This window comes from Molothrus ater, chromosome 5, assembly GCF_012460135.2.
Source record: "Molothrus ater isolate BHLD 08-10-18 breed brown headed cowbird chromosome 5, BPBGC_Mater_1.1, whole genome shotgun sequence".
Taxonomy (NCBI): domain Eukaryota; kingdom Metazoa; phylum Chordata; class Aves; order Passeriformes; family Icteridae; genus Molothrus; species Molothrus ater.
Window position 1 is genome coordinate 58,968,169 of NC_050482.2, and position 13,652 is coordinate 58,981,820.

At 44.1% G+C, this 13,652-nt stretch overlaps 1 protein-coding gene across 2 annotated transcripts in view; it reads right to left on the bottom strand.

The window, feature by feature from the left end:
- Nucleotides 1-12,271, bottom strand: part of KDM7A (lysine demethylase 7A) — a 61,460-nt gene extending 49,189 nt beyond the window's left edge. For both annotated transcript variants that reach the window (XM_054514843.1, XM_054514842.1), the window contains exon 1: nucleotides 12,130-12,271. In XM_054514843.1, the coding sequence (XP_054370818.1) occupies nucleotides 12,130-12,245 (116 nt within the window). In that variant the 5' untranslated portion in view covers nucleotides 12,246-12,271. The remainder of the gene's footprint in view (nucleotides 1-12,129) is intronic.
- Nucleotides 12,272-13,652: the final 1,381 nt, after the last annotated feature.

Sequence of the window (13,652 nt, forward strand, 5' to 3'; positions counted from 1 at the left end):
TAAATTTGATACACACACATTTAGAGGTAACCCTGACTTCACAGTCTGTGCTACTCAGCTCCAGTGCTTTTACATGGGGAAAAAGAAGATGATTTTATCCATATATCAGTGTATGTGTAGTGTGCATATATGTATCTCTTAAAATACCTTTTCTTCCTAGTCGGCAAAATTCCCATGACTCCAACAGGAATGTTCCAAGAAAAGCACAAGAAAAATATGAAATATGAAGCAGAGGGCCTATTGCAAAAGGTCCTCTGGAGACACATACTGATTTACCATTCCTGTAAAAATTACAGGAGACGTTATGGTTCATTGACTGTAAAAAACACAACATTAATTATTTGAATGAAAATTTCTGACCTTACCAGTATGTGTAAATATCAATGTGTGAAAATTGCCCTGATAGAAGGGGAAAGGTAACAGACAGGACAAATGCCAATGGCCACAGATGAAAGCACATGAAATCCATCTAAACAGCAGGAAAAAAAAAAAAAAAAAGAATTGCAAGAACACAGAAGAAATCATTCATCTATATATTGCTATTAAGGCAATATCCAGTTAAAGATGCTGGTCCCTAAAGCCTACTTAAAATCAGAAGAAAGCTAACCTCAGAAGTACCTACACTCAGCTAGCATCTCAACACTCACCCAAAAATTCCAGAAGCACTCCCTATTGTGCTCACCCTGTGCTCCCACCCAGCCTGTGCCATGCTCCCTGGGGTCTAAGCCAAACTGACGAAGTGCTGGGCACTAAAATGTTGTTATGAAGGGAGAAGTTACTTTGTTTTTTCAACCAAGATGTGCTTATTCAGGTTATTAGAGTTCAAACCCACACATCTCAGGGGAATGTTCACCTCCAGCTCACTTTTTATGTAAAGACACCCTTTATGTCCCCACTTAGGACCTCTTACTCTGCCAAGAATTTTGGGCCCTGAACAGAATGTAACCTGAGCCCAGCACAAGGGTCTGGTTAAAACCCTCAGACACTGACAAGATTATCTTAAGTTCTGGTCCCTGCTCCTGACATCAGTGAATAAATAGATAAAGTGAGCATGAATTGCAGCACAATCTTTTCCAAGTCTTAAGACATACTGGTACTTTTTTTTAGTCTCCAGATTTAATAACACTGCCTACAGAAATATAGCAGTCTATCCTCTGGACTACAAATGCACCTGTTTTCCTTTTAAAACAGGCAGAACCGTCCATCTCTCTAAATATTTCAGGAACTGGCAAGGACTTGAAATTTGCCAATGACATGCTGCATACCTGCCAGGCTTTTTGGAGTATAAGTAACACTTAATAGGTGTTGCTCCTCTGGCTTCAAAGCGATAATGATGTTTTGCTTTTCTTTACAACCTCCACTAACATAATGTGAAAGTGCCAAAGAGGTTCTTCTTCGATAATTAGCAAAAAATAGTAAATACTTTACAGAAGAATAATCTTTTACCAGAAGTGTTTCCTTGATAAAGATTTAGAGGTCAATGAGCTCTAAAGAGCCTTTAATGAGTTTGACATACTGCTGAATGTGAACTATTAAGCTATTTTCTTACAATTCAATTACAGAAGAAAAGTTTATTTATCAGTTTGTTTATGTTACATAGCACCAGCTATGAAACTAACTGAAACTAAAAATACTAAAAAATAAAATAAAATAAAATTCCCCAATCTTACAACGTAATTTGTAGTACATCAATTTAAATACACCCAGAGTCTTTAAAAAGACATCTTTTCTCCTTTAGCAATTCAAGACAGAGTTACATAAGACAACCTCAAACTATGTATTTATCTTCAGAAAATGCAGTAATTAAAACTGGACTAGCTGCAGCTGATTCAGGTTAGATTCCATTCAGAGAAAGATACTCAAAATTACATTTTAAGTTTGAATCTATGTAGATTATCACTCCTTATGTTCTGCATACCATAAAGTAGTTTCCATCCAATGAAAAAACATACATTTGTATCAGCAAGTTTCACCAAAGCCACTGGCTGCTTTAGAACCTGATCCTCCTCATATCACTTTAGAGTGACTGGTCACTGCAGCTCCACATATTGTTTTGATAAGTTTTCTTCACATTGTCCTTCTTTGTGCTGATCTCTCTCCATCCAGCTTTTCACCTACAAGACTCCTCTATGCAAGGCTGCTTACCCCCTTTGTAGATACCCCATGTGAACAGAAAAATCTTCTGATCTCAGTTCCAATTTTTCAGACACCTGAAAACCATAAGGTCCATTCAATTATTTTGTGTCTGGTACAGTTTTGAAAAGGAAGTATCTACTTTACTCCCATCCTCTTGGCACATAGTCAGTATGTTTCCAACAATGGTAATTCAGAGATTTACAGTTTTTCTTCTAAACACATGGCAAGCATATTAAAGGATAGAGCACATTTCCTAACAAAAACTTGTTCCAAAATATTGTGGTGCACAAGCTTCATAGAAAGCTGATGGATTTCTCATGGGCTCAGAGCTATGCATATGCTCACACTAGAAAGATGCTCATCCACCTTCCTCAGATTGGCATAAGAAACAGAATTTTATTTTACTAAGTTAACCAACACATTTATATACAACATTTATCTGCAACTTCTTTCTCCAAATTCTCTATTAGAGGTACAAGAAAAAAAAGAAAAAAAAAAGCCACCATCCAAAAAAAAATAGACTATTCAAAGAATTTAATAATGTGTCATGAAAATCGTGTCAGAGTTTACTATAGTTGCCCTGGAATGGACTGGAGAACTGCAAATAGAGGCTTTAGTGCTTCAAGCTGCTCTATGGTCCACTAGCAACTCGCTGGGAATTTTCCATGTAGCTTGCATTGAGAACTGCCATCACACACTGCAGGATGCATTCACTTCCCTTCTCAGCACAGGTGTACCAGGAGCAGTGAGGAATGCACTGCAGCTCACTCTTAATCACATGGTGTAAATGTACCCATGCCTGTTTCATGTAAGTTTAGTCCAGACAAACAAGATGTCTGCTCAACATCATTTCACTGATCATAATAAAAGGCTTTTTTTTTCCCCATGTTTTACCACTTGTTCATGACATTGGCTCATTTCCTTGTCCCAGTCCCTACATAGCATCACTATTTCAGACATCAAAGAAAAAAAGGAGAATTAGACACAGTGCAATCCTATGAAAAACAAAGATCCAGCCAACTAGACACAAGCATTCATATGCTGGGGGAATAAAAAAAGGCACAACAGCATTAAAATGCAATAAGCAAACAGGGTTGTAGAGGAATGGCAGATCTCTTCCCTAATGTAAGGAACTACCTGCAGGAAAAGACCACTTGTATGCAAAGCATCTTCATAGGAAGCAAGTAACAGCACCTGACATTGAGAGGCTGAACACTGGTACCAGTGATATTTTCCTTTCACTAATATACAAGATTTTGTTCCCTCTTACAGTGATAGATCTATTCAGTATCAGAACCAATCAGCAGTAAAGAGGTTTATTCTTCTCTAAAGTGAGAGTTTGTGCTTTTTTCATTAGACAATAACTTTATTTCCACAGTCAAATAAGGACCAGGAAATAGAATGCTCAGTATATTCTCACTGGCGATGCTAGTTGAGCCATCAATTCCAAAAACTGAAGGGAAATTAGAATCTGCTCTGACTGGTAAAATATAAAAGTCAGGAGGTAACATTTGCAGGAGGTCTTCAGAGGTGCACCTTTGCTTCAGCAATTTCTGATCTACTCAAATGATGCTCTAACCCTAGTTCAATACCTAAATCCTTCAGTTTCATGATGCTTCAAGCACAAGCTAGCTGACCATGCTGAAGTGGAAGGTACAGCCAAGGCATCTGCTTCCACTCAGTTCTAAAGTGCTAAATAAGCACTTCTCAGCAAGGACATCAGGCCAATCACTCGATACTACAGCTGTTCCATCCGTTCTCAGTGAGAGTAAGAACAGCCTGAACTACTCCTGTGATACTCGTTCCATCAGGGCAGCACACTTTAATGCAGTGTTAGGAGATGCAAAGGGATTCCCCAGGATGTCCTAGTTGTTCACACAGGAGAGCACAGCATCAGAGGCAGTAAGTTGCTGCTCACCTGTGCCTCACACTGATGTGTCCTCTGGGCAGACAAATACTGCAGTTCGAAGGTAGCTCGAGATAGAAGAGACTACACATGCACACCAGTTTTCTTGACATGATTTTGGTCCTCTGTTACATAAGTAATAGAAGCACAGAGAAATACCTAGGACACAGTGGGCTTGAGGCTGTGATATGTCAACACTGCACACTTCTATGGAATAAGGGATAACACTATGCTGAGGGGCCAGACTGTTAATATTTTCCTGAGCACAGTGCCCCGCTGGCACAGCTACCTTGCTTTTGTACCACACTGCTCTGTACAGCACTCCGCACCTCAGAGATGTGCCCAGCAGCACCCTGAAAGCCCTGTGCTGACTTGCAACACCTCATTTCTCCTCTTCTGCTTGCTCTTAACACCAAGTTTTGCAAGTCAACATGTAATCCTTTAATGAAAAGATCCAAATATTCTCGTTATTGAAACAAAACTAAAAAATCTGTATGTTGAGCAAGACAACCAGAGGTCTTACAAGTACTGCTGGGTAATAAGATACAGCAATTTCTTTGGCTGCTCTTCATTTATCTCATCTGGACTTCGTTTATTGGCAAACATCACTATCCCAAAAGAAAAATGTCACTCTCTTTAGAAAATACTGCCTGATAAGTGGCAAGAATGACAGAACAGAGCAATCACATATCTTCAATAGCAAAGACTCCATTTCTCAGAGAGTCACCCTTCCTTGCACTCATTTTCATGAAGAGAGCTTTAAGAGCCTTTAAGTGAATAAAGTATTCATGCAAACAGAACAAACACAATTAAATTTACGAAATTAATTTCCCAGCCTAGCTACAATGTCAGCCGACAGTTTCAGGTGAAAATAAATAGACTTCAGACCACACTATATTAAAAATCTAGAACAATCATACTTACTCCAATTGGCTTTTAAGACAGAATAATGTGGGAGGATTTAAAAAAAAAAGCTTTCTTGCTTTTGAGGCCAACATCAGCATTTATGCCTGCCTGAGCAACAATGAACTCAGTATTTTCAAAAAGAAACACCAGTTTTGAAGTCTACTTTAGTTAATGTTGAAGCAATGGAGAAAACAGTATTAAATATTAATTCCATTCAAAAGCAGAATTGACCTGAAGAGGGTTACCAGCCACATAAATCTATATTACCACCACACAGCAGACATCTCAAGACTATTCATACTCCATAGATTGTTAGTTCTGTGTATTCATGAGCTAATGTTGTAAACATTAGAAAGGACTGACAAAATGAAAAATAGCTTAGCTTTTTAAAAGCTATATATTTCACTAAAATACCTCTCATATGTTGATAATAAAGCAAGAACAATGCTATTAATTGAATTTTCATACTTGAGCAATGAGACAAACGTAAAATTTGAGCATGTTTATGGTTTTAAGTATGTGCATTGCACCTATGGATATCTTCACTGATTACTCAGAGCTGTTTTGAGACAATGGTATTCTATTTTACATGTGATGTAAGAAAGTACAAATAGTTACATGAAGAGTATTAGTTCATCTTCAATTTGTGCAAACTCAAAAAAAAAAGCTAGAAACCACAAATGAAGAATAAAAACAAAGTTAATGTGATTTTGCCCACTGGCAGTTAACAGAGTGATACTCCACTGCAAGGCTTAAGCCATTTTACTGCAAATGTGCTGCTCTAAGAGAACACATCATTATCAACAGATGAAGATAAGTTTAGAATAAAAAGAATATATTTCACATTCTGCACGGTAGCACCTACTAGGTATATACAGAAATTAGGTGCACCAAGCAGCAGTCCACAATCAGACTCCTCTCACATCTCTAGTTCTTAGATACACAAGTCACAAAGCTGAGCCTTCTGAAAACATCTGAATTCCTCAAATCATTTATGTATTAAACATAAAGGTAAAGGAAGATACTGAAGTGCTTCATGAGCATCAACAAATAACATTTCGGAATATAAAATCATCATAAATTAACTAGCTAATAAAAAATTCACCATTAAATTACACATATACCTAGAGTGCCTTCATTTGCACAGTCAAGGCCAAAACAAAACAATTACACCAAAAATATAGGTGAACTATAATATTACAGAAAATTAGAGGTAGTGTTTAAATAACTAAATCTGATTCTCTTTTAACTAACACTGAAAAGGTAACAATTTGTGCTTTAGAAATTAGAACTATTACCATTAAATAACTGTTTAGAAACTCACTAGAATCTTGTTGGGCTAATTTAAAAAGCTGAATTGTGTACCATTCAGTTCTCTTACAGCTCTCTACTGGACAATGCTTTTTTCTTGTCCTAGTTACTTTATCAGAAGGCATAAGCTAAACCATCAACTGTTTTATTCCAGAACAAATAAAAAAAAAATTACAAAATTACAGATCTCAAGGAAAGGACTGTTAACTTTCAAAGTACACCTACTTCCAATAAAGCCAGTTCTTCAAGAAAACCATAAAGAGAAAAACTTGCACACAGTTCTACATGTTATTACACAGTTTCAAAAACTGAAGCGATTTGAATACTTGCAACTCTTCAGTGCTTATTACAGTAGAACACATCTAACTTTAATATATATTAATAAGTCTTCCCACTTCACAGATGGGAACCAAGAGAAAAAAAATGGTTTGTCCAAATGAAGAATATAAAAGGATTGGAAACAGACATCCAGTTACACAAGTGCTTGTCTGGCATTCTCATTATAACAAGCCTCTTTTCAGTTTAACCAAAACTGTTTCAGCTTTTGTATTGTTAGAAGAGCTTGAAGTCACTTCAAGTTACTTAATTCTTTGGCAGAGGGCACCACAGCTCATTGGACTGAAGTTGAGACTTCCATCTTACTTCTGAGGAAACATGGCTATGCCAAGGAAAAGTAAAATTAAACACATCAGCTTTCCCTTGAGGTCTAAAACACTTCCCTAAGATCCACCAAATTGCCACATGAAGGATTTAAGGCTTATACATCACAAGAGCCAGAAAGTCAGCTTGAAAGTTCTCTGGTGCCAGACCAGAGCTCTGTTGACCAGACAAGGACTTGTTGATTCAGTTCAGGTCCCTGAATGTTTCTAACTACAAGGCCTTAATTTTCTGCAAAGAGGTCTGCACCAGAAAATGTTTGTAAGCAGTCTCTTTGCAAGCTCCACATTCCCTGACATGAGCATCACCACGCCTTGTCCTCCAGCTCCACGACAGACACCAGAGTTTCACCTACCCTGGCAAACAGAAGATGTTCTGGGGTTGTGCTCCTGCAGCTGCACCCTTGGACCTCACTGGATGAGCAACTGGGCCCAGGCAGAACCACACACGGTGACTTGAGACACAAAAACAAGGCTCTACAAAACTGGGTGAGCTATCAATCCCAAAGTGGGCAGTGAGGAAAAATAATGACCAACTCTTCTGTCTTTTCCCACCAGTATCATCTCCAACAATATATTCCTTCAGGTGTTTTGCAACACTCTGGGACTCATCCTAGCCTTGGACAAGCCCACTCAACTCAGTAACCCAACAAAAAGCTAACCCAGCAAGAGAATGGGCTCTGTCAGTTTTCTGAGCAGAGTTGATTTACCAATCAGGCAAGCACTGAACCAGCAAAGAGGAATTATAGTAGCACGCAGCCAGGAGCAGGACAGCCTCTTTCAGCAGCAAAGAGTTGGCAAAGCCCATCGTGCAGAACCTCATGTATAAAGCTCCAAAACAAAGAACCAATTCAGGAAAAGTAGTCACTATAGCACATGCATTTCCTTCTTTTCTTAAGGAGAAAGCCTGCCTTCAGAGTACAAATCGGTGCGTTCAGACAGACCTGTACCATGGAACCTAACAGCTGTAAAGAGGGAAAACTGGATTTTACATCAAGATCATATTAAGGTGTGGATGAGATGTTTTGTGTTTCTTCACAGACTAAACAAAGGCACGTTCAAACCCAGACGATATCAGAAAGAATATGTTCTATGTGAACTTCACTCAGATGTGACTTTGGCATGGAATTTTTCCTCCATGTGAGGAAAAAAGGCCTCAAGGCATCTGCAGTTTAAATTATAATCTTCAAACACTACACGAATCCCCTTTCTTTTCAAATTATGTTGTTAAATGTTTTCTAATCGTGACAAAGCTGTAAAAAACATCAAACACCTAATGGCAAAATACCACCAATGAACTGCTGTAGGAAAGGGCAAAGTTAATTCTTTCTAGACTATACAAAACACAAAATTAATCCTGAGAGCAAGAGCTATCAATTTAAAAACAATTCCATATAAATTTAATCAATTTGACTTTGCTTTGCAACAGAAGCATGTTCTTATGTACACTACATACAGATTAGTGCTGTACTTCCCTGACTGCCCTCTAAGCTGCTCAAATTAAATATTTATTTCTGTAAACATAAAAAATTTTCTCCTTGAGGGCAAGACACCAAAGTTGACACCACTAAGAAATTTTCAGGTAAACTGCTAATTTTGAACAACAACAAAAAAATGCTTTCCCTTTCTTATACCCCATTGCTCTAACTTTGAAGAGTAAAACATTTCCTTTGTTTAATTAAAAAAAAAAAACAAACACCATTAGAAAGGTTGCAGGCATTTCAAAAGGCAGAGATCTGTAATTGAGATGTACACATTTGATAATTTCTTAAGCTATTCATGATTGAGCCGTGTTAGAAGTTCACTGTATGTTTATTGAGAAACAAAACATCCCCAGAAAAGGGAAACACATAAGACTTCATAGGGCACCTGCATTTTTAACTCTCAGTTTACTTGACTGACTTCTCCACACTTTACAACTAGTACAGTACCAGTAGAGCTTTACAAAGCCAACCTCCTCAAAAAGCCAATTCTACAGTACTTTACTTCTGAAATATCACAGACAACCTTACGCTGTGCAGACAAAAACTGAATTATATGTTTAAACTGCAGTTTGTTCTGACCTGAGATCTAGTCTACAGGAGTAAGTCACATCTATGCAAGGCATATAAATGTAGTTGAGTACATGTATCATGGACAGAAAAAAGCACAAAAATTTCAACAGGATTTGTGCAAACTTCACAAATATATTTCAAGAACAGAGCTGACTGCAAGAGCAGTTTAAAAAAAGATATGTAACTTTGGCACAGAATATATCACAGCAAAAAAACACAAACAAGATGACAGCATGTTGTTAACCTAATAACTGAGGCAAAGCATCAAAAAACGAAGGAAGGCAGAGACAGCACAAGAAGTACCACAGAATGATACATATCATTTGAAGATGAAACCAAGAAATTAAAGAGGTTTCAAGAGATACGGAACAGATCCAAGAAAAGCTGAACACACAGAGCAGCAAAAAGGACTTCTTATGCTTCATTCTAGCTGCAGTATATTCTAGACAAGTCAGAAAGCAGGAATCAGCTTAATGTGACATTTTCATTTAAAGCAGATAAAATGATGGGGAAAACACAAAGATTGTCTAAAATATAAATGGATTTGCACGTCTGAAAGCTTTGACAGTTTGTCACATCTAAAGCTCTGTAGTCTCTGCACTCTCACAAGCCATTCAGGAAGGCGACGAAGCCTCAAACAGCGCTCAGGCACCCGTGTTACGCTCTTTTGTTCACAAGGGGTAATTACACCAGACTGTGGCTGGATGTTAGGCCCACTCGGAGAGTAACTGAAACCCACAAAGCAGGTTCACAGCCTTGCCCGGCATAACAAAACATCTGCTTTAGCACGTCCAATATGTATTTGCCAAAAGCAATAAAACGTGTATTTCACAATACTAATATATTGATAATAGCAAACCAAAGTACAAATCATGTGAAGACAGAGAGTGCAAGAAGAACACACAGGGAAAAAAAAAATCACATAAAAATTTGAAGGGACTAAGTAACAATCTGCCAGAACAGACTTTGTACAGCCTCCACTGTACTCTTCAGGCATTCTCTTGACTATACACAGGAAGGCAGCAAAGAGTCCGTAATCCAATAACATGCGCTAGGCATCATGCTAGCACACCACAGCCTGGGTTTATATGTTTCTTAAGACAGAACACACATCAGTCCCATTCCACAGGCCGGGAGAAAAAATTTAAAAAGAAATAAAATCAAGAATACATGAAACTAAGAAGTTCACCAAAAACTTCAAGATCTGAGAGTGTGTGTTTTCTTACACAAGCTATGTAACTGTCTTCATACACTCTTACAGCAAGGGCAAAGGCACTCCCAGAGCAGAGCACAGCTGGCAGGAGGAAAGGAATCTCCCAAAAACCTGTCCCTTAGTCATGAGACTGGGTGAGCATGCAACCAAATCCCAAAGCAGCATGGCTGTTGCCAGCTCTTGCTGGCCTGCTTGCTTATTTTCCACTCTTAGGATTTCAGACTACCAAGGCAGTTCAGTGCTAACAGGCTTCTTCTTTTTCTTCTGGCATTACATGACAGAGCTCCATCACAGGTGCCTGTGGGGAGCTTTTTGCACATCAAGATCCAAGAAAGCTACCAAGTGGTCTGTCCCACCTTTAGATCACGCAATGCTTTCCTCCCCATAACGATTTCAGAAATTTAGTTCACCCATACTCCAGCAATACTGATGCACAAGGCTGGCACTTAAGGCCTGCATGGAACCTGAGCAATTGCCAGGACATTCTGAAAGAGCAACTACACAAATGCAGAAGACTTGGAAGAGAAAGAACCTGTAACAAGCACTTCAGGCAATGCCTGCACCTTCATTGCAGACAGTGACCGAGTTCTGACAAACTTCTATTAAGCTGCTGTGTGTCTCTCCCTAAACAACAGTACTGGCAAAAGTAGTAGCAGTCTAGTTAAAAATATTAATGAGAGGTTGTTTTTAAGGTACAACAATCCTGCTTTGCCAGTTTCTAGTTTACAAAGCCCTTTTCACACTTTCTATTATACTGCGGTTCGAGCCGGGAGAAGCCCGTGTACAAAGAACAAATCAAATAAGTAAACATCTGAAACGCTGCGAGCCTTCCTTTCCTCCTCAAACGTGGCAACAAAACACCCGTGTGTAACAATTACTGTTAAGTAACACCTAAATACGCAACCTGCTTTCGGTCGGCGTTTGTCTTTTGCCGACTGAGGGGCAGAAACAGGAAAATAAATGAAGAAAAACAAACCCAAACAACTACAACCCTGCGCACGGCCCCCGCTGGGGCGCTGCGAGCGCCGGGCCCGGGGGCAGGCTCGGGGGGCGGCGCTGCGGGCCCTGGCCGGCAGGGGGCGCGGCGCGGGCAGCCGCCGCTGTTGTTGTTGCCGCTCGGGGTATTTAAACGCCGGGCTGTCAATCACGGGCGCCGCGCGCTCCCCGGCGCTCCCCGCACGGCGGGGGCGGCACCGAGCGGCCCCGCAGCCCCGGCCCGGCCGAGCCACCGCCGCCACCGGCCCCCAACTTGCTCCTTTGTTTAACTGCCCGTGAATCCCCTCCGCCGCCGCCGCTGCTTTCTCCCGCTCGCAGCGGCTGCCGACGGGCCTTTTATTATTCACACGCTCGGCTCGCAAAACACACGCGCGGCGGCGGCGGCCGCTCGGGACCGGGCTGGAAACGTCAAAGCGGCGAGAGGCGCGGGGCGACCCTCTTTCTCCTCCTCCGCCGCCCCCCGGACAAAACGCACGGGCAGCTCGGAGCTCGCACCTAGTCGGGGACAACCCCGGTGTCCGCACTTCTCCGCCGGGAGACCGCCCTGTCCCGGGAGAGACCCCCCGAGGGCGCGGGGGGGACACGCGACGCCTCCGCAGAGTCGGCACAACTTCGGGGTGGCCCCGGCCCCGCCAGCCCCGCATCTGTTGCTCTTTCGTAACCAGCCCCCCCCCCCCCCCCCCCCCGCCCGCCTGGCCCGGCCCGTCCGCCCCCTCACAGCCTCGGACCCATGTGCCCGGGGACGGCCGCCGGCGCCGGCACTGTCCCCGCGGCGAAGGGGGGGGGGAGCCGGACCGGGCGAGCGCCCGCCGCTCCCCCCGTGCTGCCGCCGCGCAGCCATTGTCCCCCCCGGCGGGAGGGGGGAAGGCGACTGCCACCGCCTGTGCCCGGTGCCGCCCGGCGGCTGCCCCGCCGCGCCGCCCGGCCCCGGCGCGGCTCCGGGCGCCTTACCTGCCGTGGAACCAGTCCTTGCAGATGTCGCACTCGATCATGAAGCGGCTCACGTCGTAGGGTTCGCGGCACACGCAGTACACGGGGGTCGCGGCAGCGGCCGTCGCTCCGGCCATCTTTAAAGAACTCCCTGACTGAGCCGCCCGCCCCGCTCCGCTCCTCCCCGTCCCGTCCCGTTCCCCCCCCGCCCCGCTCCCTCCGCCGCGGCCGCGGCGGCGCCGCCAATAACAACAGCGCGCGTGCCGGCCCCGCACGCCGCGCGCGCCCCCCGCCGCCGGCTGGCACGCGCACGGGGCGGGCGGCACGGGAGCGAGCGGACAACAGCGCGCGGGGGCGCGCGCACGTGCGTCACCCGGCCCCCGTGGAGGCGGGAGGAGGAGGAGGACGGGGACGGCGATGGGAGGGGGGTGGGGGGGAAGCACCGCCCCGGCCGCCCCGCCCGGCGACCGTCCCCGCCGCGCCTGCGCCCCGCCGAAAGGCCCGCGCCCCGCCCCGCGCCGCCCGAAGCGGCGGGGACTGAGCGTGCGCGGGCGGCCCGGGAGGGGAAAGGGCGATTTTCCCCGTGGAGCTCGCGGGGCGGGGCGGGACGCGCACGTGCCGCCCCTCCCGGGAGGCGGGCCGCGGGGAGGCACGCGCTGGGACCCGCCCCCCCCCCTTGCGGTGTCACGCGGAGAGGGGCGGGGCGGGGCGGGGGTGCCGCGAGGACACGGGGGAGGCGGGCGCGGGACGCGGCGCGCGCCGCCCCCCCCCCCCCCCTTCGTTCCCCCGTTATGTAACGAGAGCGGCGGCCGGGGCGGACTGCTCTGCCCTGCCCGGTGCTGCTCTGCCCTGCTCTGCCCTGCCCGGTGCTGCCCCGGCCCGTCCGGACGCCCCCCGATGAGCCGGTGCTTCCACGCTGCCCAGCCGGGGGTGGCAGTGGTTTATTTCTTGTCAAGCTCGCTGCCTACGTGCGCATCATGTGCTGTTCCGTTCCATGCCGTCACCCTTTCTTTCAGGACACAAAAGTAACACTGATGCTTTCATTATGTGTCATCGAGAACAAAAAAGTAGATTTTAAAACAGTTGTTTTTTTTTTTCCTGCAGCCTTTCAAGGACCTATGGAGATTATACTGTATGAGGGAATGGAGAGCCATGTCCTCCACACTGAATGTAACAATTTAAAAGCGAAACAATAAATATGTCCAAGTGCATGTTATAGTGATCATAACTGTAATAGACACTGCCTACAGCATTATAATTTTACAACCCATGGCCTTAACCACTAGTAGCCACAAAAAAGCAAACGCTGTAGGTTTGTTTGGCAGAGGGAAGCTCAGAAGTAAATGTTTCCTTTCCAGACTGTTATTGTGAAGCTTGCTAATGTTAACATTTATATAAGACAAGCAACACGAGATGATGATTTGGCAGCAAAATGGACAGCAAAGAAATGTAAAACAAATAAATCCAGCACGCAGGCTCTGTGACTGCATGGAGAATGACACAGAGAAACAAAGGTAGAGTAGAGGATATCTTCAAGAAATACC